We start from the raw sequence: 26,944 nt of genomic DNA, 5'->3' as shown, positions 1-26,944 counted from the left end.
ACTGACATTTAAATATTTAAGTTATTTTTCGAGCCCCGACCTTCATGTCTGTCAGCCTAGATCAGGTGAAAAGAAAAAAACATGACAATGAAAGTTTTTCAAATACAAACAGCCCATCACTGTGTGTCCTGAAGAGGCTCACCTTGGTTGGCGCTGTGAAGGTGCAGCCCGTCTGGCCTCCTCCCCCAGCCGGCTGAGGGAGGGTGACCGGCTCCTCGCGCCTCTCCCCATGGTCCGAACCACCACATTTCCATTGGGGCTGCCGCTGGGCATCTGCTGGAGCAGCTGGGGTGACAGGCTGCGATGTAATGCTGAGGAGCCAGGCTGTGAGTGACCCTGCTGGGGCGCCCGGTGTGATTGGTGCTGGGCGTGTTGGTGCTGCTGCAGATGGGGGGCCCAGTTGCCAGGAGAACCGTGCTGCTGCTGCTGGTACTGACTGACTGTTAGGTTGTTATCGCTGTTGGAGCGCAGAAGGACCCGTGGCGCTGATAACGAAGAGGGCGACTGGCCGTTTCCGCTGCCGTCGCCAGAAGATGGACCCCTTCTGCGTTTGGAGTAGGCTGGAGCCTCACGGAAAGGCACTGCAAAGAAACGAGAAGGGACAAGTCTCATTTCAAGCAGATGCTGAGGAGAGTGTTTTGGACTGAGAGACGATACTGCTGAAAGTCAGCCAAATAGAAAGACAAGCGCTTACTAGATGGCTTCATTGTTTTAGAATGAAAATAACATATTAGACAGACAAATAAGGAAGGTACATGTATGTTTGGAAAGAAGTGTTTATAGGAACTGCAGCAAAACCTTCGAGCCACTTCAAGCAGGTGCTGCATCACGCACATCCCTAAAACTCTGTTTGAGCTTTACATGTTTCAGTTTACCCCACGTCAGTGCCACTGCTGCACTGCTGCTGCTTAAACCCCTGTAACACCTGGAGGTTGGTGTGATATAAGTTGTCATAAAACAGTCATTCGAATGTGAATTACCTTGTCTGATCTGGAGTTGTCACTGAGTTCATTTTTCGTGTGGACAGCTGTCTGCAGCACATCAGTAACCTTGACGTCACCCTCATTCTTAAAAAAGTGCCAACGTGACCCTGGATATGGTTCATCCTTTGAAACTCTAGTATTGTGTAACCTTTTGTTGACACATGGGATCACATCAGACGGCAGTGACCAAACCGTGATATTGTGGCTCCTTATATTAAACTCAACTGAAAAGGATTTACTGCTTGAGCTCAGAGTTAATGGTGCAGGCTGAACTACACAGTTTGTATCAAAAGAAATCGATTTCTATATGTTTGCAGCTTTGAGGAGCTCTTACAGTATGCCTATTTAGAAATACCGCACAGAGAGCCAAATAACTTTGGAAGGGCTCAACCTCTGGACCTCTCTGGTGTTGGATTTTGGAGGTTTTGTGTCATTTTTCTTCACATAAATGATCCACTTTGTTGTATTTATTTTGAACCTCTTAATCCTAGATGGGCTACCAGTGTCCTTAAGATAGGTTTTCTCTTGTTGTATTGCTTAGTGCTAAAGTATTTATCTGACATTCATCATGTATGTAGGTAGCATCTCTACATTTCCATGTATGAAACATAAAAGGAATCATCCCATGATTGATTCAGACGTCTCATTAATGACACAAAGAACCAGCAGTCAGATAGAAACTTTACCTTTATCGCAAAATAGCATGACAGCATTAAGCTTAAACAACAAATCCATATAATCACAGAAGTCCTCAGATTAAAAACATAGAACTTTCATTTTATATGAATATTTTAAAGAAAAGTTTTAAGCTCGTGTGAATACAAGTATTTAGAGGAAGAGGCTAATAAGACTGATAATTACAACAGTTAATCTTTCAGTTTTTACAGTAAGGTAAATGTTGATAAATAAATAAATGTGGGTATCCTGCTAATGCTTATTGGCTGAAAAAGAAGCAGAAAGTATATAAGTATGAGGAAAGCTAATAAACCCTATGGTTGCAGGCTCTGGCTCTGAATTTCTATATTAAACTGTATAATCAAAGCATAATCCTGCATTTGCATCTGTGATGGACAGGCAATGTATTCTAAAGCATAGTGCTGTGCAGTCACAGTGTGTATGTGAACATTAAATAGGGCTATTAAGTCTGAATTGCATCCATAGGTCTGCTGACATTCTGATTCGTATTAATCCTCTCCAGCTGAGCGCATGCTGCACAATTTGGGGAAGAAAAGGGGCAATTACGCTTCTTGCCATTGTTGCATTTTATTCTGTGCTGATCTTGCACTTGGCTGGTCACACTTTGTTTTAGTGCTTCTCTTGACCATAAGAAAGCTTCATTTGTACTAACATATATACAACGTCTCTGTTCAGCACGGCTGTAACAAAGAATCTTTGCACTGAACTTTTTTGTGTGATTTCCTTCCTCTTTGGAGCTAAAACAGCCCATCCAATCACATGAGATATCAGTGGAAAGCCCAGGATGTCCTCTATTGAGTACATCAGGGCTTAGTCTCTCTTCCACAGCATGTCTTTATCCTGTCTTCCTTCTCTCACCCCAACCAATCACAGCAGATGGCCCCGCCCCTCCCTGAGCCTGGTTCTGCTGGAGGTTTCTTCCTGTTAAAAGGGAGTTTTTCCTTCCCACTGTCGCCAAAGTGCTCATAGGGGGTCATATGATTGTTGGGTTTTTCTCTGTATCTATGAAGCGCCTTGAGGCGACTTTTGTTGTGATTTGGCGCTATATAAATAAAATTGAATTGAATTGAATTAGTTGGGTAGCTCAAATAAGTCAAAAGATATAGACCCAAAAAAAACCTCCGTTAGAGAGCAGATAAATGAATAGGCTGGTTCTCGGTAATGAGATCTGGGGGTGGTTGGCTTGGGCTTCTTGTATTTTCTCCTATGATACCATATATCACTGTATAAGTTCAACCAGGTCCTGTAAAATGGCTATTCATCTTGAGAAAACGTAGAATAAAGCTTTGGAAGATGTTTTGACGGTAAAGACTGTTTCTAAAAATGCAACGCAGTCAATGAGAAAGTAAAAAATGAAGTGTGAAACATAAAAGATTATAAACCTTCAGTATGCTGCGCTAGTAACTGGGAGCGTACCAGCTATGGTTTTCTCTGTCAGTGTTATTAGACCTGATGGAAGCACTGAGCAGCTCCAACATTCATTCATTGCAATGTTCGGTGGTACACCCAACCCTGGGTCCTGCCATTCATTAGACTTTACTGTTATTATGTTACCACATAAAGTCCTCAGACCCCAACAGTCCAGTCTGCTTCACTGTTGGTTTGGTAGGAGTCGGGGAAACTACACAAAATCAGAGAGGTGCTTTTATTTTTTATACATAATTTTCTTTAGCAAAGATTGTCCAAGTTCATTCATTTCAAATATTACGTTTAGGTTTTATAATCTAAACTGCAACTGATCTGCATCCGATTTACTGGTACACAACTCCACTAACTCTCATCTTTGTGTTTTAGTGACTGCTAAACAGTAAGATGCAGCACTTCCTTTCTCTGGTCTTTTTCATTGCTTCATTAGAGCAACAAACAGCACCACTGCCGTGGAAGCAGCTGCTGATGGTAGCTCTGATTCTGGTGTCTCTGTGACCTGCAAAGCAGCCAAACCTGCAGAAAGTGTAGAAATAGCTCACGTGGCAGCATGTGGAGCTGACTGAGGCTGCAGAGCAGAGCAAAGACTACATCAGTAGGTGAAGCTGAATTACCGCTGCATGAAGAGACAGACACGAGAGAGTGAGCTGATTACTATTTACTCGTCATAAAGCACTTAGAAATGACCTTTCATGCAGAGGACCACATAAACTGTATTTTACTCATTTAGTCCCGCTCAGTGTTAACCCCGAGTCCAACGTCACCACTAACCCTGTCACACTGTTTTAATAAAATTGTTCTCCAAGTCTTTGCAATCAGGGAACAAAGAAAATAATCACTAATCTAAGCAATCCATATCTTGAGCATGATGGAGAGAACATACAGTCCACCAAGAAGATCAGCTGTGCACAAACACTGAACCAAACCCAATAGCCATGGCCTCCACTCTAAGCCGCTCTTCCTCTGACCGTCAGTACATGATAGTCCACCGTACTGTCTCACTAAAGCAGTACTTGAAGTTGGCCTTGATTTCCCCCATGGATTCTTTACTCCACACACTGTGAGATGAGAGCCTACAGCTGCCATCGCCAACTCTCCTCGCAATTATGCTGGTGCAGGGAAAGCCGAACAGAACAGGCCCGCAGCCATTTCAATAAACATCTCCTGATTTGGAGATGATTAACAGGGTGGTGCTAAGGAGGCACTGTGGCCTGTTAGCTGTACTGTAGCTTCCCAACAGCCTGAACATCTGAAGGGGGATTCACTGAGTCATTATCACTCTCCAGGACTAATATCTCAGACCTCTCTCTCTTTCTACAACAGACGTGTTGATGAAGAGATGCTATCGTCTATAATCTAGCACATTTAGGAGCCACTGGGCTATCTGTGTGTGCCCCTGAAGTGTGTGTGGCCTCCAAGCTGCTGAGGCTGGTATTAACTTCCAAGCACGCACACAAATATGCGTTCATCCCAACTAACCTTGCAACATCTACCAGAAAAGGAAGTGGTAAGTTAGCTATGTGCTAAATAAGCAACAATTCAGAAACTACAAGATGTACTATAAGACCTTTAAATCAACTCTCCCACAGTTCTTGTCTTATAAAATTCCCTTTTTGGTATCTCGTACAGGTAGAAGCTCCATTTAAACCTAAACCTAACCGGGCCACTGGACGCTGGACGTCAAGCAAGCATCTTATGTAATACTTCTAAAAGTGGAGTCTATGTAGGTGAAAGCTCTTCATGCATATCAAACAAACGAGAGTATAGAAGCCCTCAGCCAAGCTTAATAATGTTTCAGACTTTGTGCTAGGACACCAAGTAGTTCGATGGATGCAGTTTAAATGCTGTTTGTGTCTTAGTCCAATTTGTGCAAAGTAACTTTGTCCATGTTCCTTCAAAGGTCACTCCTCACTAACATTCGATGATGTTTTGAATCAATCCTTCAGTTAATAAGACAATTTCAACACTCCTCGCTCTGCTTCTTCATGCTGTGAGCCACACAGCAGAGGAAAAGGTGAGGAACTCAGCCAAGAACAATAAACACTAAAAACTATAAGATGAGATGGTTTAAAATCGCCAGTGTCAAATCTCAGTTTCAATGCCATTTACACATAATTTGAATTATTTCTCTCACTCAGACGTCAGAGTCTCACGTCCAGTCATAAATAGCAAACTACTGACTGAGTCAAAGGGCAGATTATTTGAGTCATTAAACACCGACACCCAAAAAAGCCCCAACTGGAACAACTAAACTTCTTTCTGCAAAAATCCATCAGATATGACATCCAAATCATTTTAATAATAATAATGAGTCCAACATTTAATGTGCATTCCCATCATTAATGGCAGATTGTAGTCTGACAGTGTCATAATACCACAGAAACTCTTAGACAGGCAGTGTTTAGTGTTGACATGGAAAACCGCTGTTAGCTGTGTCTCCCATCAACAGTCAAGACCCCGATATTTCTTAATAAAAACAAAAAAGTTGAACAATTACTGTAAATATAGCAAAAGTATCCTCTTTGAAAAAACCTCACAGCTATCAGAACTTAAATGGAGAAACACAAGCCCTGAATTATATGGTAATTCATAGCTATAGCTCGTTATAAACTATCATCTATTAAAAGACACAAGAACAAGATTCTCGTATTTGCCGAGAACAATCTACAACTGAGCTATTTATGAGAAAAAGATTTACACAGAAAGTATATTTCTGGCTTCTTTTTGTTAAATGTCACCCATCCAGTGATCATTCTGAGATGTACTGGTAACTTAATATAAGAACATATATATATATATAATCTGCCATTGTATCCTTTAAAATAATCTTCCTCTGTTATATCTTTGTGTATTTTTATTACAGTGACTGAAGGTGACAGGATACATAGTTGCATTAATATGTAAATCTGAGGTGTGAATTTGCTTTCTGAGCAGAATTTACAGGACAAACTTATTTTCAATTCTATGTTGAAATTTCAGTTTCCAACCCTGCACTTCATAAACGTAGCGTGTTATATGAGCTCTCTCCCTCCTAAAACAGCTTTCCCATATAACGCACTTTCTTAAACAGTCATCATTAGCTCATCATTGGTTTGTGGGGGAGTGAAAAGTGAATTACACTGAAGTGCTTTTACAACATTTCTCAGCTGGAGGAATTAAAAGATTTAATTTATGTCTTATTTCGTCAAATGACACAATAGCATCAGAATTGGGATGATACTACGTCCTTAAAAGGCCTAAACGTTAAACACACCACCCCTCACTGGACTGTGTTATGGGACTATACTGTGACTGACTCTTTAAAATACTTTAACAAATTGTACGTATGTGAGTAACTTATGAAACTCATGAAAAAAGCATCACCATCAGCTTTTGGTATCATAACTCTGTAGTTTTAGTTAACTCAACCATTCAACTTAGATTTGTCAAATCAGAAAAAATGATGATTATGGACTTTTTTTCCTTATATTTTAAATTCTGAAGCTGTTTTTTTTCTCTTTTCAATTTAGCTAATATTGCATATTTAGGCCGAACATGCTACATGCCACCAGTGTGTGAATGTGAGAGTGAATGAATAGTGGCATTGTAAAGTGCTTTGGGTGCCTTGAAAAGCGCTATATAAATCCAATCCATTATTATTATTATTATTACATTTGCATTTTCCATCAGATGGAGCGATTCAGTTGAAGCGAATGAAATGCTTGCACCTGGTTATGGTCATGCACAAGTTACCAGCAAGATGCTCTCTTTTTAGGCATACTACAACAAATTCAACAAGGGCACCTAAACTACTCACCGAAGCTAAGTAAACATGCACAACACTGCAGCATCTTTACACATGGATTAAAAAAGAGATTTAAGTTGAACTAACTGATATTCGTCATTATGATAAATGATGGTGCTCACATAGAACATGATGTTCAAGCATAGGGACCTTTTCTTCAGTGGTTTTCATGTATATGAAATCCCTCCCTAACCTTCTTTAGTTTCTGAATTATAAAGGCATTTTTTTCATTTTCACTTGAGTTCAGTGGAACAAAAGGCCGAACGTCCATCACTTTATGAAAATGCCATAATGACAGATGGGTAAATTACTGTAATCTGACACTACCATGTCAGTGGTGACGCAAAAAGGGGCTGATTCATAATTCCCTGAAACCGCAAATTTACTGTTCACGACAAGTAATTTGTAGTTTTGTACAGTACTTTTAACTAAGCCCAATAAAGGGCTGATTTCAGATTTGATATATAAGTTTAAATGTAAGTAATAGAATTTAGCTAAATGTTTAGAGGTTTGTCTTTTGTTATCATTAGCAAGTTTAGCGAGTCTTGACATCAGCATCAGTATGAGTTCTGTATCTTTCAGGGTTTTTTCTCACTCCTTTTTCATCTCTATGAAGCTGCAAGAGATTTCAGAAAACACATGTTCTGTAACACCACAAACATTTATGGTAGACCTGAAAATACCTGCAATTATTGCCCATAATAATAATAATTATATGTAATAACAATAATTTTTATAATTTTATTTTTATGTATATTTTGTCTTACACTTTATAGATGCAGAGAACCTAAAACTATGCAAGTAAGACAGTTAAAATAAGTACTAGATGGATATTATGTTCTGTCACCGAAGACTTATTTTCAATTAATAATCTTTCCTTTAGTTATGGCACTTGATTTAAGCTTCCAGCCTGCTTGCACATAACTCTGACATGAGCTGTACCACAGCAAACCAATTCACTCGCTCATTAAAGGCAATGGCATCATTAGTGCTGTTTATATTTAATCCTTACTAAATGTTAATAGTAATGACATTAGGATGCACTGAAGTCCGTCTCTGCTTTGTGCTTGTATTCGCTGAGAATGCTGATTTTTGGCATCCTTTCTCAGCCTATAGGCGACACAGCCCGACGCGCAGCTCCGCTCGCGAGTCTTCATTGAGAAAATAGCAGCGCCAGAATAGAAAACGTCAACCCAGCGACTCTGTTTCACACACAGCCAGATGGATCGGCTGCCCGGGGTCTGCTTGGGTGAGGGGAACGACGCGCAGTCATGTCTGTGGGTGTTTTCTCCACCTTTCAGTCCCGTTTTCTTCTCTTTTCTGTGACCTACAAACTAGTCCAATGTCTTGCGCTGTCTCTTTTTTTTCTTTGTCGCCCGAAAAAACCCCAGACAACTCGCAGATTTAGGTTCGTGTAACCTAAATACGCGCCGACCTACCTACAGCTTGACAAACGCGGTTAAAATAACTCAAGAACGAAGACGAAGCGAGCAAAATTCCTCCACTTTCTCCACTAAGTTGTGCACTGAAGGAAGTCTCAATGCCCAGAAGCAGAGCGCCTTATTTGAAAAGTAAAGAAGAGAGTGCGCAGGCTCTTACCTTCCTTTTTTAAGGCATTTATGATCGACTTCATGTTTACTCCCTTGCTACTCCGACTTGGCGTCGCAGTTCGTGCATATCACAGGACTTTTAAGACCCAGAGTTTCCCTTTCAGCACCATGGAGAGCGACTCTGCAGAGAGCAGCGCACATGATCCCGCTCGCACCCTCATCTACCTCCGCCTCCCCGGTTACAGTAGCACGACCCCTTCCGCAGACACTCGCGCACATGAATCCCTAAACTCCGCCCCTCACACACTTCCCTTTCATCCTCGTCTTTCTCACTCTCGTGGGGCTGAACCGCGCTGCATAACCTCACACTGGAGCTGGAGCAGAGAAAGTCATTAGTGAGAAGGGAATCCAAGTAATGCGTTACTGCAACAACGATACACCGTAAACAAAAACAAAGGCAGCATCAAAGCAGCTTATTTTCTGGGCACTATTTACTTTTAAGGGAATATTATTGTTACATTGTTACATTATATATTCCTTGTATTGCATTTGTTTTCTTTAGTTTCATTAAAGATAGAGCACATTTTGAGGTCACTTTGAAAGAAGGGCAGATGTGAGAGTGAAAGTGAGGTCAAAGGTCAGAATCTTCATACACCAGTATCATTTCCTGTATGTTGCCAGTACAAACAAAGGCAAAGGACTTTTAGTCTTAAAGATGAAAGGCATTTTATAAAATTTGACTTTATTTGACTCAGTCTGTCAGTCGGACATCCAAAGTGCCATCAATACAAACAACAGAGCATTATTATCACTTTATTATCACTCTAGCTTATGATCACTCTATTGACCTTTTCAATCTGTACACTGTACTTTCTTTATGCTTACTGTAAAAACCGCAGTTGTAGGAAATCATCACTAAGTTGACCTTGATAACCTTGGTGGATGGATTGTTAACGGAATTCATCCAAAACTTTTTGAGCTCTTGTGTTTACAGACAGAATGATGATGAAAACACAAATGTACTGGCTGAGGTAAAAAGAAAAAGAAACTCAGCCAGGGAGGAACAATTACTTTTATTTCTTTCTTTAACCTAATCTGTACTAATTATACTGTTATCTGTGTTTTTCCCTTCATACTGAGGACTGTAGTTGCTTCATTTATTAATTTTTAGTTTGTCAAAACAGAACATTTTAGTTGCAAACAAATACACTTGGGACTATTGTAATGCATTATTATTAGGTTGTCCTAAAAACCTTTCACTTGATCCAAAATGCTGCAGCTAGAGCACACACAGGGACTAGAAAGAGAGAGCATATTTTGCCCATACTAGCGTCTCTTTATTGGGTCCCTGTTAAATCTACAACTGAATTTAAAATCCTGCTCCTCACATAAATATCCTATACGTACACTACTACTACACTCTACTTTTAAATAGCCCAGGAACCACGAGTAAAGCAGCAGTGTAAGAGGAAGTGCTTTATTGAGCCCCTCTTGTGTGGAACCAGCTCCCAGTTTGGATTTGGGAGACAGACACTGTCTCTGCTTTTAAGATTAGGCTTCAAACTTTCCTTATTGATAAAGCATATAGTTAAGGCTGGATCAGGTGATCTTGAACCTTAGTTATCATATCTGACATTGCAGTAGGCCAGGCTCAAAACTCAAAACTTTTTTAACTCTCTGTGTTAATGCATCATTTTGCATTTAATCATCAGTTATTATTCACTTCTGTCTCTCTTCCAGAGTGTGTCTTTTGTCCCGTCTCCCCCCCCTCACCCCCAGCAGATGGCTGTCCCTCCCTGAGGCTGGTTCTTGAGGTTTTTTCCTGTTAAAATAATTTTTCCTTTCCATTGTTGCTTGGTGGTAGGTGTGTTGTAGCGAGTGCTCAATAAACTCCGTAGATCATTAAACTCCCAATCCAGACGTGTGAGAATAAGACTGAGATGTCCTACTCTGACAACCCACAGATGCCAGTATCATTTTACCAAACACCACAGGACACTACACACTTTTGTTCTGGTGGAGGGTCTCTCTTTCACACATGTATTATATACACGTGTGTTTCATTATTTGTGCGTGTAGTTTAAGCACTAATGACTTTGTTAGGTTTAACAAAACTTGTAACAATGTTAATTACACATGAAAAAGCACACTTCAGCACCAAGGACAGAGACCCACTTGCTCACATGACCCCGAGATGCCACCTAAATAGAGTCATCTTTTTAATTCCTTTAAATAAATCAGCCACGGTTGTCAACTTTCTGGTCATAGGGACGGTATTAACGTAAGCATTTGGTTTGGTCACGTTTGGTTTTTGATTCAGTTCAGTCTCTGGCTAAACAACGAACTTCAGCAGCATGGGAAAATGACATGAATAATAAATCAGAGTTGCTGAGAATGAAGCAGTAGCTAGATGACGGTTTGATGGTGGAAATGTTAGATGCTGTTGATGCATCGTTGCAGGAGGTTGCAGCACATGCTGGATTTCATATTAGCCTGTTTTGGGGAGCAGAAGCTGAAGGGTTAAAAGCATGGGATGTGCACTGGTGAGGGGGTTCTTCCAGAAAGAAATCCCTTGTGTTGCTAGGCAACTCAGAGGGGGCAGTTCTATAGATCATTAAGGCTACGGTTCCACACCACTGTGCCTACCTGTCTTTGGCATGATGAAATATTTCCACATGACTCCTTTAGCTGTGGCGGCTGCTCTTTGTTCAAGCTCTGCTGTTGCGTGAAGTTGTATGCTTACACGCTGCCCTTCTTAATGAGAGCTCGTTAAGACTTTACAACTCGATTTCCTTATCCTCCATCTGTCTAAGCACAACTAATACAAATTCATTCAAGAAGTGACCCTGCAACATAACAGATGGATACATGCAAAAGCATATGTTGTCATAAAATATGCAAGCAAACAATTACCATACTGTGCTCGCCACATCACCCAAACCACCCGAGCATGATATATAATCCAAGCCATATGCAGACTGTTCCAGAAGTTTCAGTTTCAAATAAAAAATCTATTCAGCCATAAAGATGACTCTTTAACTAACAGACCTTCTGTAACAGTCTCCATTTACAGTAACTGAGAAAGACGTTAAATCACAATATGCACTAACATGGCTTTATTTGGATCTTTCTAAAGCTTATACACCAACTTTTTTATAGACCTTGCTTATGAAAGCTATTGTAGAGGCAGGAAAAAGGAGCCAACTGTACATTTATTCATCATTCAGTCCTGGTGATTATCAAAGTGGTATCACAGTAAAAATTCCACTAATGAGTTCTTAATTCATCCACTGTGGCGACTGACAGAGGGCTTAAAAGATCCATCAAAGATCAAATAGCTCTGTGATGAGGCCTATGAAAATCAAAAACCATACCTGGTTTAAATTTGGCTGATCTCACATTGAAGGTTATCCTTTTCTGCTCCACTGGACCATTTTCAGTGTGGCTGCTATTTTTACATCTCTCAGTAGAGCCCCATCATGTCCCCTTGTACTTGTGCCTCTGTGATGGGTGCCCGATTTTCCAGAGTGGCAAAAAAGTAATCCTTCAAATTAATTTTCATTTTTGGGAAGTGAAGTCAAGAGGTAGCAAATGTGGTGAGTGGGCCAGTGATGATGATGATGCAAAGACTATAGGCCAAAAAAACCAAACAAATTAAAAATTACCTGCACAGTCTCCTTCAAATGCCATCAGCCTTTACATTAGAGTCCAGTACTAACAGCTTCAGTCTGGGGAACCAGACTGGGACTCCAGTATCATTGAATACTGGAAGAAAAAACTGATGAGCAGAGTCCTGTTCTTACTCTTTGCCCAGCATCTCATCTTCAAGCTTGCAAACGATTCAGCCGAACACTGCTTCGTTGTACATGTCATCACCTACAATTATCATTGGTATGAAATTCATTCTCATGACCAGTTAAAGGTTGGTGGTGAAATCGGGGTGCACAGTGCACGTCAGAGCAGAATCAAAGCAGAATCTTTGTGGTAGAAGATTCTGACGTGTTTGAGAAATTATTATTAAAAGCAGAGATCAGTCAGATTTAAGCCAACTGAAATGTTTAGATTTTCATGGCTCTCATCTTTTGATCACTCCTTGAAACACAGTAATCAAATACATTATGCGCACGAGGGAAGCTCAGTGCAGCAAAATTATTTATATGTAGAATAAGATGTTGTACAGTTATGAAAAGCTCTGTACTAACATGCTGTTCTTAGTTACATTGTAAGTCAGGATGTGGACTGTATTTCACTATCCTAATGACCAGTGTTGGTCAAGTTACTTGAAAAAAGTAATCAGTAACTAATTACTGATTACTTCCCCCAAAAAGTAATCTCGTTACTTTACTGATTACTTATTTTCAAAAGTAATTAATTACTTAGTTACTTAGTTACTTTTTAAAAACACGATTTACAACCTGAATAGGTGATAAAGTGATAGATCTTTCAGCCCAATTCTACTTTTTCTGCATAATCATCATACAAAATGTAATCAAATGGAAAAGTCTCTTTTTAAAACTTGTTTTATTAGTTTTAATCTTTTAACTTTATGCATCAAGCAAAAATTTAATTATATGCACCATTCTCTGATTGGAAGAAATTTGTTTAACATTTAAACCTATTTTCTGCACATTCCAGCACATAAAAGCGTGTTTGCTGCATAAATAAAGCTGTACTTTAAACTGGAGTACATTGGTTTAATATGTAAACCAGAAAATACATTTTTATCTGTCTGAAAACGAACATTTTTGCAAAAAAACATAAAAACTGCCTTGTTTCAGGAATCAGTCAGACGCCTTCAGTCTCGTCTTCATAACTAAAAAAAATTGTATTACTTACATTTTCTCTGTGATTATTTGTAAAGTGACTGCGTCGTGGAAAACGACCAGGTTTCTTGTTCATTGTTAAAACTGAAAATCACATTGGAAAAAAATTATTATTTCTTATGTGATTTCAAACAGTTTGGGCAGCAATAAACTGACTTCACTGTGGGATCTTTGTGCACATAAAAATAAGCCCTGATGCATAAACATCAAGTCCCGTCTGCCCTGCATGACTTTTGCCAGCTGACAGTAGATGTCTGTTTTCCTGCAGCACAGACCCTGCTGCGTGTCAGCCAGCTCGGAGGTTTTTGGAAGGATTTATAAAATTACTTTTTCGGGGCTTTGGCAAAAACTGACTTGTGTTGAGGTGCAGTTTAGGATGGAGCGTGGAAGCAAACGGACAGCTAAACTAAAACCTGCAGCAAAAGTGAGAATAGATAAGCTTAAAGTGGTTGAGGTGTGCGTGTGGATGTTTGTGGATTTAAAAAAAAATGTTTTGTGTGTTTGCTCAATGTATGCACCCTGTGGGATTATCACACTGTGGCAGCGAATGGTCTAATATGCCCATCTGCCAATCATTCTTACATAAGCTTACTGCTGTATGGAGAGAGGAATCCACAGACACCCTCACAATACTTTGTGTAGTTTTTGTCATTTTTAGAATCAGTTTGAAAGGGAACATAACCCGTGGTGAGAAACATTTCCCAGTATTAACACACTGTACTCGTTTAGTCTTGAGTAACTTGACTACATAGCTGAGACTGTTAAGTATTGTCTTTGATACCAGTAAAAATCGATTGTACTGTGCAAACATCATTTCTTTCTATTCGGCTTCCAGGGAGCCAGACTTTCTTGTAATGTTTAAAGTGGACTTGAGCTCAGTTTTTCATTATATATCATTGGATTTGTCTGCTTTTCAGTCTCATTTTCAGTCCAGTCCTTGTACCTGACCATTTTCAGTGGAATGCTTGAAAAGACTTATAACTTAAAACATGAACCACTGTGCACATAACAGACAGTTTGGTAAAATAAATTTCAGGCGCAGATTTAGGCAATAGCAATGTATCTATACACACATAATTTGTTATGTTGTTTCTTTCTTTATTGATATGAAAAAATGACAAAGATTGCTCGAATTTTACCGGCATAAACAAGAACTGTAGTGATAGTCAGTGGAGCAGGTCTTATGGAGTGATATGAATAGACGAGAGAGGTACAGCAGAAAGTGTCTACAGCCATCTGAAAACATGGTTGGGACTCTTTCATGGTCTGGGAGCTGCATTTTAGCCAGTGGTGTTTGGGAAGTGCAGTCAGATTTCAATCTAACATGCGATACCATCTGAAAAGCATCTGATTGGTAACAGCTTGATTTTTCACTATGACAGTGATCCCAAACACAGTGCAGATGGAGTAAAAGCAGGCCTGGACAGAAAAACACACAATTGCACACAGACTGCATCCCCCCAGAGCCTGGACCTTACAATTTTGAAGCAGTGTGGAATTACAGTGACAGAAAGTGGAACAAAAGGCAGCAAACATCCAAAGAAGAGCTTTGAAATGTCCTTCAAGAAGCCTGGACAACTATCTGCAGACTGTTTAATGAAAGCTTGCCTAAGGAGAGTTCAGACTGTGCTAAAGAATAAAGGTGGGCAGATCAAATACGGACTTTCAAGCTAGTATAAACTACATTTTTGCTCTATCTATTATATTTCTATGTATAATTGCACATATTTCAACAAATTGCTCCTATTTGTCATTTTCCTAGAAGAAAGAAATGAGGAATTTTAGCACAATAGTGGATATTTACAGGCAGAGGAAAGGTGATGCAGTGGACAAGTCGTGGTGGTCAGTTTCTCGAAGGAATTTAATGAAGTGACGACTGTTAAGTCCACTCTATTTGCTACATGATCAAGCTGCAATTTAGACTTTCAGAGGACTTCCTGGTGGATTATACAGTGCAGGAAAATTATATCCAACTTATGGTTTTGCTTCCTTCCTGGTTTCTCTTTAGCAGTCTGACTTTTTTCCTTTTCTGCAATCCAGGAGAAGTAACATTTGAAAGGTGGCATCACGTTAGCTTAATCCTCATAATGACACCAGAAAACCTGGTTTCCCCTTGAGGGCCGTAGCCTTGTGACTAAACTAAACTAAACTAAAATAAACTAAAATAAACTAAACTAAACTAAACTAAACTAAACTAAACTAAAATAAAATAAAATAAAATAAAATAAAATAAAATAAAATAAAATAAAATAAAATTTGGGGCCAGGTTTTGTTTGTTTGGTTGGAGGAGGTGGTAAAAGTTGGGTGTAGGTTTAAATTGGGTTAAAACAATTTATTTGTGTTTGGGTCCCAAGCAAGCCGTTTTAAGAACAGCCCCTGACATTTCTTACGAGGACTTCCTCACCAAGTTTAAAAGTGTTTTTGAAAGAGGCACCGGAGCGGAGGCGGCCGCCCACAGATTGTTGAATTTGAAGCAGGGAAGGCGGAGTATGGCGGACCTTGGCTGAAGAAACGGGGTAGGGGCAGTCGGCATTGATAAGTACCCTTTTGAATAATATTTGTGATAAGTTAAAAAAAGAACTGGTGATGAGGGATGTTCCTAAAACCCTTTCTGATGTGATTACACTGTGTGTGAAGATAGATGAGCACCTACGGGCGTGTCTGGGAACCGGAAACTACATTTCCCAGAAGCCTCTGGGTCGCATGGAGATGACGTCAGGCGGGGGCGCGATCAGCGGCAATCAAGTATCGGACAGCATGGAGGAGAGTGAACAGCCCATGCAACTGGGCCGCTCCAGACTGTCGCCTGAGGAGCGGCATTGTCGGTGGAGGGCCGGTGAGTGTTTTTATTGTGGCCGCAAGGGCCATATAGCCACGGATTGCCTGGCGCGGCCAAAAGACAGCGCCCGCCAGTAGTGAGGAGTGTACGGGTGGGTGAGGTCTCCTGTTCTCAGTCTCCTCCTCGTCTCATTCCAACAAGCATTCGTTCATCTAAAAGACCGCTTTGCCTCGGCGCCCATCCTCGTCCAACCCAACCTCAACCTGCAGTTCGTTGTAGAGGTGGACGCCTCGGACGCTGGAGTGGGGGCGGTGCTTTCCCAGCAACAAGGTGGTAAGCTTCACCCCTGTGCCTACTTTTCACACCTTCTCACCTCCGCAGAGAGCAACTATGATGTGGGAGACTGAGAGCTACTAGCCATCAAGCTAGCTCTGGAGGAGTGGCGCCATTGGCTGGAGGGCACTGCCCAGCCATTTGTGGTCTGGACCGATCACAAGAACCTGGAGTACATTTGATCGGCAAAGCGCCTCAACGCCAGGCAAGCCAGGTGGGCCCTGTTTTTTACTAGATTCCAGTTCACAATCACTAACAGACCCGGTTCCCGTAATGTCAAGCCAGACGCCCTCTCACGCCAATTCGCCGTCTCCGAAGACGCAGCTCGGGACTCTCCCATTCTACCGCCCACCTGTGTAATTGGGGCCCTGACCTGGGAGATCAAGTCGGCTATTAGAGAGGCTCAACAGACAGAACCAGACCCCGGAACGGGACCTCCGGGGTTGCTCTTCGTACCCTCCTCAGTAAGGTTACGAGTGTTACATTGGGCTCATACTGCCAGATTCACCTGCCACCCGGGGGTCCACGGCACTATTACCTTCCTTCAACGTTTCGCCTAGTGGCCTTCCCTCGCTAAAGACGTCTGCGAGTATATTTCCGTGTGCTCAACCTGCGCTCAAAACAAGAGCGTCCATCAACCACCCTCTGGCCTCCTCCAACCTCTGCCGACTCCGAGCCGCCCCTGGTCACACATTGCTATTGACTTCATCACTGGTCTGCTTGTCTCGTCAGGTAACTCTGTCATTCTCACCATTGTGGACCGTTTCTCCAAAGCTGCTCATTTTGTCGCCCTTCCTAAGCTTCCCACTGCTCTAGAGACCGCCCGGCTACTAACTAACCACGTTTTTCGCCTCCATGGAATCCCCTCGGACATTGTGTCAGACAGAGGACTGCAGTTTACGTCACGTGTCTGGAAGGAGTTCTGCAGTGCCCTCGGAGCTCAGGTCAGTCTCTCCTCTGGTTTCCACCCACAGACCAATGGTCAAACGGAGCGTGCCAACCAGGAGCTCGAAGCAGCTCTCCGGTGCCTGGTGTCCACTAACCAGTCAACTTGGAGCGAGCAACTGTCATGGATTGAGTATGCTCATAACAGTCTTACCCCCTCTGCCACCGGTGTGTCCCCTTTCGAGGCGTCCCTGGGCTATCAACCGCCACTCTTCCCAGCTGTCTTCGGAGGTGTCGGCGCTCCTGTAGAGTGACTCGGGCCGCCCTTCTCCGCACAGTGGAACGCAACAAGCGCCTGGCGGATCGCCACCGGACCTGCTCCCACCTACCTACACACCTGGACAAAAAGTTTGGCTGTCTACCAGATTCATCCCACTCAGGTCTGAATCCAAGAAACTGTCTCCCACTTTCATCGGTCCCTTTGAAGTCGACTCTGTGATTAACCCTGTCTCTATCCGTCTTAAACTGCCCCGGAATATGAAAATCCATAACACCTTTCATGTGTCGCAAGTGAAGCCTTGCCTTTGGCACTATTATTAGAAAACATACAGTTTCATTGCTGTGCAGATGATACCCACCTTTATTGCTCAGTGAAGTCAGACGACACACACCAACTAGTTAAACTTTAGGAATGTCTTAAAGACATGAATGCCTTCAATGCCCATATTAAACAAATAGGACTGATTTCCTGCATTTGTGCATCTTTAAATCCTGTGTCAGAGTGATTCTGAAAAAGTTGTTCATACATTTCTTGCTTTTAGGCTGGGCAACTGTAATTCGTTTTTTACCATCACTTTATGGGCATTTATGCATTTGGATAGTTTAGCAGTGAAGATAAACTGGAAAGTGTGTAAAGAAACAGCAGCAGGCTGCAGGTTGGACTAGAACCTGTGCCGCTTTCGTGCTCAACCACTGAGCTAAACCAGCATCCTATTGTAACTCATTCAGGTCTATCAGGTTTAAAAAGCTGCCTGTACAGCTTTCAGTTTATCCAAAATGCTGTGGCAAGAGACAGAGAGCCCATTTATCACATACTGGCTTCACTGTTAAATCCAGAATCCAATTTAAATTCCTTCTCCTCAAATCCAAGGTCTCGAATAATCATTAAAAGAAGTATGCTTTCAGGCCTCTCCTCTGCGCACCCAGCTTCCTGTTTGGATTTGGGAAACAAAAAAACCTTCTAATTTTAGGAATATGCTTAATGCTTTTCTTTTAAAAAAAATCTAACTTATGGCTAGGGTTTGATCTGGTGACCCTGATCTCTCTCTTAGTTCTGCTGCAACAGGGCTGGATGCTTTACTCTCTCTCTCATCACTGTTTATACACCACTTTGTACTTAATCATCAAAAATTTAATCCATCACAGTACCTCAGACTAACCTGCACACAAACGCTTTGTGCTTTGCTGATATTTGTTGAGCCGATATAAATGTTGCATTTGGAATGACCTGCCACTTAAAAAAACATTACCTCCCTGGTACTTGCTCCTCTTCTTTAGGATTGGCTAGATGCTGAATGGTAAATGGCCTGTATTTGTATAGCGCTTTACTAGTCCCTAAGGACCCCAAAGCGCTTTACACATCTAGTCATCCACCCACAGGTGATGGCAGCTACATTGTAGCCACAGCCACCCTGGGGCGCACTGACAGAAGCGAGGCTGCTGGACACTGGCGCCACCGGGCCCTCTGACCACCACCAGTAGGTAAAGTGTCTTGCCCAAGAACACAACGACCGAGACTGTCCAAGCCGGGGCTCGAACCGGAGTTCGCCTTCCGCTTACAAGGCGAACTCTCAACTCTTGAGCCACGATCGCCCCTAGCCAGATGCTGAAGTACTGTAAACACAACTTTTGGACACCTGCACTTATTCATAAACTCAAACAAAGAAAAAAGACACCCCACTTTAACTTCTGACTGGTGCTATAAATTATGTATACCTGCTTTGAAAATAAAAGGAGTAGAAAATACTGTCAAAGGAGCTTGCAAAGAAAAGTGTCTGGACTTCTTTAAGTTGCTTGAAGACGTTTCACCTCTCATCCGAGAAGCTTCTTCAGTTCTAAGGTCAAATGGTGGAGAGTCCCAGATTTAAACCTAGTGGGAGTTTCCCCCCACAGAGGGACAAAAGGACCCCCTGATGATCCTCTAATCGCCTGAGCCAAGGTGTGAAACTGGGTGTGGGTCCCAATCAGCCAGAGTTTCAGGTGAGCTCATTGTGAACCTGGCCCCACCTTATCATGCGAATTCCTGAGGTCACTCCCACTAGGTTTATATCTGGGACTCTCCACCATTTGACCTTAGAACTGAAGAAGCTTCTAGGATGAGAGGTGAGACGTCTTCAAGTAACTTAAAGAAATCCAGACGCTTTTCTTTGCAAGCTCCTTTGACTACGATGACCTGGATGACTGAGAACCTTCAGAGACAGTAGAAAATACAGATATTTGTGTGAAAATGTAGGAAGTACAAGTAAAACGTTTTCACAGTAATACAGCAAGGAAGGATTTGTACTTCACCTTTGGTTATTATTAATCTCTGTCTCCAAAGTGTCTTTTCTCTTGTCTTCTTTCCCTCACTGGTTCTTCTGAGGTTTCTTCCCATTAAAACAGACTTTTCTTTCCTACTGTTGCCAAGTGCTTGCTCACAGGGGGGGCATTTGATTGCTGTTTTTTCTCTGTATTGTTTTAGGGCAGGGATGTCATAGATAAGGCCTGGGGGCCAGGATAAGCCCAGCAAAAACTCCAATCCAAATAGTTTAAGATCAAAGTGTCATGCTTTGGTCTTAAACTATTTTAAGAGCAGCATTTCTTTATCTTTGTGGGAACGGCAAACACACAATTACCCCATACATGATGGATTTGCCCCAAAACAAGGGTAACAAATCATCACTTAACAAGTGGATATTATTTGTTGACGTAAAAGGAACTATCCAATTAATTATTAATTACATTTATTACCTTGAACAATAGCCATCATCAGTTGGTATGTAATTAAAGACGCAAGCAATTTCTGTTTAACTTTATGGAAGTAGGCACCAGCATATTTGATTCTCTTTTTAGATATTTTTATGCACAGCCCTTTGAATGTCAAGGTATACGTCAAACACACATTCATGCTCGTGAACCACATAAGGTATGCCAGGCCACATACAATATGTAAATAGCTGTCAGTGTCCCTGAGAAACCTCTTTCTTTTTCCTCCAGCAATCACATCGTGCCCTACTTCACAGCCCGTCTTTGTCTCTGCACAGGAGTCCATCGAAAAATTAGCTTCACGAGTAAGATCATTCATTGTGCCTGAGAACTTGAAGTTCGATTCTTCACCTCTCTTGATCAGAATAAAGCTCGAGCAAGCAGATTGTTTTAATGATGAACCTCTTATCTACCTTAAGATTATATTATGCAGCAATGGTGATCACTTATTGTCCCTGTCATGCATTTAACTGCGTTTATCAGACACTAACAGTCTTATTGTCATGGTCCTTGGGTTTAGTGATTCCTTTTGGTTTTAAGGCTCACTTGCATTTAAATTTGTCTCATTTGTAACATTAAGGTTGCAATTGTCCTTTATATCTTTTATTATATCCTCTGTTTGTTATGTAATGTTCTTTGATCTCTTTTCCCATCCATATGCCCGTGTCTGTCCTGTCTCTGTGGTTGTCGTGTTTCCACTTTGACTCTCTGTTTATCATCTGTCTCTGTTTGTACGTCTTGGTCTGTGTCTCAGTGGTTAATTCCTGCTTTATTGTGATAGCCTCCTGTGCTGTGTGTGTTGAGTTTAATCCCCCTTGTTCCTGCTGTGTTTTTCTCTGTTCTGTGCATCCTCACCACAAGATAGTGTGTTTTCTTGCTATGTATTTCCTGTTTGCTCCCCTCTCACTCAGCAAATATTTTGTTTTTGCCTTCCTTAGATAAACCAGAAATAAAGCTGAGTTCAGGTCCTGTCACTGCAGTCCCGCACTGCAGTCCAGATCCTTTCACGTTGCTGATCTGTGACACTTAGCATTCTTGCATGCGTTCTAGCAAATGTGGTATGCAGGGTAGCTTCATCCACACAACTAATGCTGATTACAAACTGATTCTGAATGTATGGTATGAAAATGAAAATGATTGTCAAGAATCCATTTCTAAGAAAATGCTGCCAAGCTACCAAATTATACAAGAAAAGAACTGAAAATCAGGCAATCAGCAACAGGTTTGATGGAGTGATTAATCCAGATGGAATTATCGATTAAAATCATCTACAGTCGTGTTTTGTGGATGTTTCAGCCAGTGTTGTTGGGGATCTCTAGAAAATTGATGCAACTCTGAACATAGACGATCAGATGTTGATTCACATCCAGTAGCATTATTAAAAATGTCTCCTGGCAACATCTTCATTAGTCAGTATGAAAGTGGTGCGAAATACCGTGCTGTAGGTGTGATTGCTGTCAACGTGAATTATAATCTTACCAAATCTTTGTTTATCCTTTGCCAGCAGTTTCAGGGTTCCTTCAATGTACTGCTACCCCTGGAAGATGATTAGCATGGTCGCTTCTGTGTCTAGCTTTATGTTTCTCAGAATAGAATCACCAATAACCAGTATAACCACTGATGACAGTGTTTGCCTTGGCAGGTGTGCCACAGAGTGGGGTATTCCAGGGTCTTCTGTTTAGAGCTACACTTTCTCGGTCACCCACCCAATCTGCTGGGGAACAGCTAATGGTGGCTATGCTACCTTTTCCCACACGACTACAGGGGTCTAGCTAACTAAAGGCTATTCCAGAGCTACATTTTTTTGTACAGGTATCAATATTACTAAAGTAGGTTAAGGAACATCTAGACATTTGACACATCTAACAGGTAAATGTGGGAAGGGTGAATAAAGAACCCAAGCTAGTAGTGATTCATTTAGCAATTAAGCTAATAGCTATGCCAAGCTAGTTGCTATGTACAGGTTTATAATTAAACAAGCCTGGGGCGATCGTAGCTCAAGAGTTGGGAGTTCGCCTTGTAATCGGAAAGGTTGCCGGTTCGAGCCCCGGCTTGGACAGTCTCGGTCGTTGTGTCCTTGGGCAAGACTCTTCACCCGTTGCCTACTGGTGGTGGTCAGAGGGCCCGGTGGCGCCAGTGTCCAGCAGCCTCGCTTCTGTCAGTGCGCCCCAGGGTGGCTGTGGCTACAATGTAGCTGCCATCACTTGTGTGTGTGAATGGGTGGATGACTGGATGTGTAAAGCACCTTAGGGTCCTTAGGGACTAGTAAAGCGCTACACAAATACAGACCATTTACCAAGCCTCACAGATTAACCTGCATAAAAACACTAACGTGCAGTGATGGGTGGCTACGTCAGTTTTTTAAACGTCTTTTTATAAGATGAAAATGTGTCAGTTGTTTGAAATAATCACATTTTAAATGCTTTTGTCATTTAATGTCAGTTAATACTTTACCTTTGTGCTAAATATTTTAAAACACTGTGTCAGATAAACTGTGTGACTCTGACCATTTCAGGGTCTTGGGCCTTTGTTTCTATTCACTTGCCCCAGTTGTTAGTCAAGCCTCAACAATGCAGCGAAGTATGGAGAAAAATGACGTAACACAGTGGTAGATTTGTGTAGCTGAACTGTTACATCATCTGCACCGAGTAAGCAAGAAAATCTGTAAAAGCCACAGGGCTGATTGTGAATCTAACACACACACACACGCACACACACGCACACACACACAGTCTCTGTGATCAACATTGAAATGCACTAAATCTGCATATAGCCAGCAAGCGACTCAACATGATACAAGCTGTGCCAGGCAAAAGAGGGAGAGCTGGGCTCTGAGTGGGCTCCAAGTGTGTGTGTGTGTGTGTGTGTGTGTGTGTGTGTGTGTGTGTGTGTGTGTGTGTGTGTGTTTTAAGTCAAAGAATTTGGGATTAGAGGTGAAGGGAGTAAAACATGGGAATCAAGGATGTGAGTAAAGGATGGAAGCAAGAGATGGGAAGAGTGGGTGTGGCACCAACCTCTGCAGCAGGCTGAACCCATGGTATCCAATCCAGTTGTCCCATCCCAAAGTCCACAGCTCAAGTGTCCCCCAGGAGTTGAAAACAGATAAATACACACCCGAAATCTGAGGCTGACCGACTGGCCAATCCTAGCTACCACTCATAGATGTAGCTGAGCGCCAAGGTTGAGTAAGAAATGGTGTAAATGAAGGGGAAGAGGGAGGGCGTGGTGGGGAGGTAGCAGATGTCAACAGTGCTGAGGTTCTTTGCGGGTAATCCCGCTTCGCTGCCGTGTTTCATTTAGACCTTCACCGGGTCGCTGCTGCGCTCAGGCTGCTCACTGATGGGTGGCATCCATGAGAAGAGGTCAACAATTGCAGGATTACATCTTTAGATTAGATTAGATTTCTCTCTCTCTCCATTCATCTGCCTCTCAACCTCATTTTTCCCTGTTCTCTGTTGTATTTTTATTTATTTATTTTTCAGTTTGTTTGTTCATCTTTTCTCATTTTCTCTAAGGCCCGTTAATCCCTGAGCTATCTGCGCTCTGCACAAACTACTCTAAAAACCAGAGTCACTATCCAAGTGATGCTTAGTGCTCATTTCAGTTGCTGATTTAACCTCATAGCATTCACCCCGTCACCACAACTGTACAGGGTTTGGGTTTTGCTGTAACCAGAGAAACAGTTTCAGAAACTAAAACAAGCTACATTTTTTTCAAAATTTCAGCTTGGGTGTTCCAAACAGGCAAAAACTCGATCAAAGAAGAGACATCGCAGATTAAGATACGATTAAATATATGTTGAAGCTGTAAATGATTTGTGGTTGTTTGCTTCACTTGAAAAGTGAAAATGTCACTTTATCAGGTGTTAAACTGAAGCAGAGTCTGTTGCTTTCACCAATCTGCCGCTCCAGCGTGGCAACTAAGCAACAAAGGTAATAAATAGATAGAGAAATGGCAAGATGGGAAAAAAAAAACATGGAATTTGTTCAAAAAATACTTCTTATCATGTTTGAATGTTCGTGAAAAATTGTTCTCATCTTTCTCACTTCCCTCACACGTGAACGCACACACACACACACACACACACACACACACACACACACACACACACACACACACACACACACAGATGGAGAAATAATGCTATGCCTTTTACACTACATATCTCTATGAAGCCATTTTATGTAATTCCACCTTATCAAGCATTCCAGGCTAAGGATCGCTGCTATATTTGGGTTTGAAGGCTCACTCAGCTTTAATATTTTATGTGTGAAAGCATATTGACATTCACTTATGTTGGAATTAATCATTTCCAAAATCAATGTGACAGCAGCAGCTTATTGTGCTGTGACAGTGCATGTAAATATGAACAATACCCCTCCGTTGTTTTCTGTTATAGTAAACTCTGAATGTCAGATCATACTGGGGTCATCACTGGTCCAGTTTTTGAGTTTGTTATAGACTTTTGGTTTGTACTTTGAGTTAACTTATGTTCTGCTGCTGCTTCGGGCGATCGTGGCTCAAGAGTTGGGAGTTCGCCTTGTAATCGGAAGGTTGCAGGTTCGAGCCCCGGCTTGGACAGTCTCGGTCGTTGTGTCCTTGGGCAAGACACTTCACCCGTTGCCTACTGGTGGTGGTCAGAGGGCCCGGTGGCGCCAGTGTCCGGCAGCCTCGCCTCTGTCAGTGCGCCCCAGGGTGGCTGTGGCTACAAAGTAGCTGCCATCACCAGTGTGTGAATGTGTGGATGACTGGATGTGTAAAGCACTTTGGGGTCCTTAGGGACTAGAAAAGCGCTATACAAATACAGACCATTTCAGTTAATCTTGAGGTCCTTTTTTCCTTTGCCTCTCAGTTTTCATTATTTATATTCCTACTTTTTGATTTCTTGTTTTATTATGTTAGTGCCCCTCTTGTGTCCTGTCTGTCTCAGTCTTGTCTCCGTGTTGTCCTTTGTCTCTCTGGTCATGCTCCCGTGTCTGTCTGGTCTCTGCATCCTGTTTTGGTGGCTCTCTACGTTCCCTGTCTTGTCTAGTTAATATGTTTGTAGTCCTGTCCCTGTGCTTATCTCTCTGTGTTGTGTCCCTTCGTCTCCCAGTCTGTCCAGTCTCCGTGTCTGTTTATCCCAGTTATCCCAGTTCCAGTGTGTAAAACGCGTGTTAGTCTGAGAGCTCTGATTCTGGTTCTTCTTCCCAGTGGTGTGGTTAATTTGTGTCAGTGATGTCAACACGGTAACACACACTCCAGAGCAGTTCGTTTATGGTGCGACTCCGACCTCAACCCCAACCAATTATAGAGCTGCTTTTCTTCTAAATGTGGTGAGGTGCTCTAGATGTGCAAAGGTCTGCACGAGCTAGCAGCTAGCCATGAAAACAACGTGATTTCTCGGGGCTCTCCAAAAGTCCAGGATACACCACCTTCTTCATGGTGTGTGTAGTCTCTGTCTGGTTGGCCCTGCCCGGCTTTACCTGTTGTGTTTTGTTACCTTTTTACCGGCAATAAAGCAGTGGTTTTTGGTTTTATAGTCTTTCTGCTGAGTCCTGCATTCCCGGTCCACTCCCTGCCTGTCACTGTCATGTCTTGGACTCTTGCCTCAAAAGGCGTTCAGTGTGAGGATTTTATCCAATACTAATGACTTAATATGCTCACTCCAGTAAATCATGCAATTTCCCCTTTTAAACTCCTGCAAACAAGCAGAGGCTGGTTACAGTCTTTTGTATCTTTTCAGATGTTTAAAGGGAAGCAGTTTTTCCTCTAAACCTCTTAGGCGGCTGGTGGGCCTTTGAAAGTCTTGTGACTCTAGACTGGCAAACTAAGACTACAGTTCTCAAGCTGCATGCACACTGGAACAGATTTTCTTGTCACACATTGCTTGAAAACTGACGGCTGGACATTTGAGGCTCTATTTGTCTACGTAACATTCTAATGTATTCACTAGAAGGTTATATGTTAAACGGCAATATTCTTCCCTCTCATTATTAGTCGCTTGTCTCAAGTTGAGAAAAGTTTATAGAATAGAATAGAATAGAATAGAATACGCCTTTATTGTCATCGTACGTGTATAACGAAACTGTGGGTGCTCCACACCAACTGTGCTGGAATAAAATATAAATAGTAGACAGCAGGAATAAATAGCAAACATGAGAAATACTTTATATACAAAAATAAGAGAAAGCCACACATTAGACCAGCGGTCTCCAACCTTTTTTGCGCCACGGACCGGTTTACGCCGACAACATTTTCACAGACCGGCCTTTAAGGTGTCGCGGATAAATACAGCAAAATAAAACTAGTACTGGTACCGAAAAAAAGAAGATTTATTCATAACACACGTGAAAAGACCCAGGAAAACCGAGTAAACGATAAAAACGATAACAAAATAACGCTGAAAACCGATAAAAACCCTGAAAACTATACATTTCACACCTGAGCCTCAACTCTCGCGGCCCGGTACCAAACGACTCACGGTACCGGTACCGGTCCGAGGCCCGGGGGTTAGGGACTGCTGCATTAGAGTACAAAATAGTTGCAAAGTGATTGGAAGTAGTGCAAAGAAAAGACTTGGTCTGCATAGAGTCTGTGTGAGTGGCCTGAGTGATTCAGGTTACTCAGACCATGGCTCAGAGGTCAGAGGTGAGTGGGCAGGGGTGGGGCGTGGGAGGATA

General features: G+C 42.0%; 1 protein-coding gene across 2 annotated transcripts in view; it reads right to left on the bottom strand.

The window, feature by feature from the left end:
- Positions 1–26,944, bottom strand: part of LOC102783952 (SH3 and multiple ankyrin repeat domains protein 2-like) — a 231,214-nt gene that overhangs the window by 122,608 nt on the left and 81,662 nt on the right. For both annotated transcript variants that reach the window (XM_087842576.1, XM_087842570.1), the window contains one exon: positions 143–581. In XM_087842576.1, coding sequence (XP_087698702.1) covers positions 143–581 — 439 coding nt within the window. The remainder of the gene's footprint in view (positions 1–142; positions 582–26,944) is intronic.

This window comes from Neolamprologus brichardi, chromosome 1, assembly GCF_056152115.1.
Source record: "Neolamprologus brichardi isolate AB-2024 chromosome 1, ASM5615211v1, whole genome shotgun sequence".
Classification (NCBI taxonomy): Eukaryota; Metazoa; Chordata; class Actinopteri; order Cichliformes; family Cichlidae; genus Neolamprologus; species Neolamprologus brichardi.
Note: the sequence above shows the minus strand (reverse complement) of the source record. Positions and strands in the feature narration are given on the sequence as shown.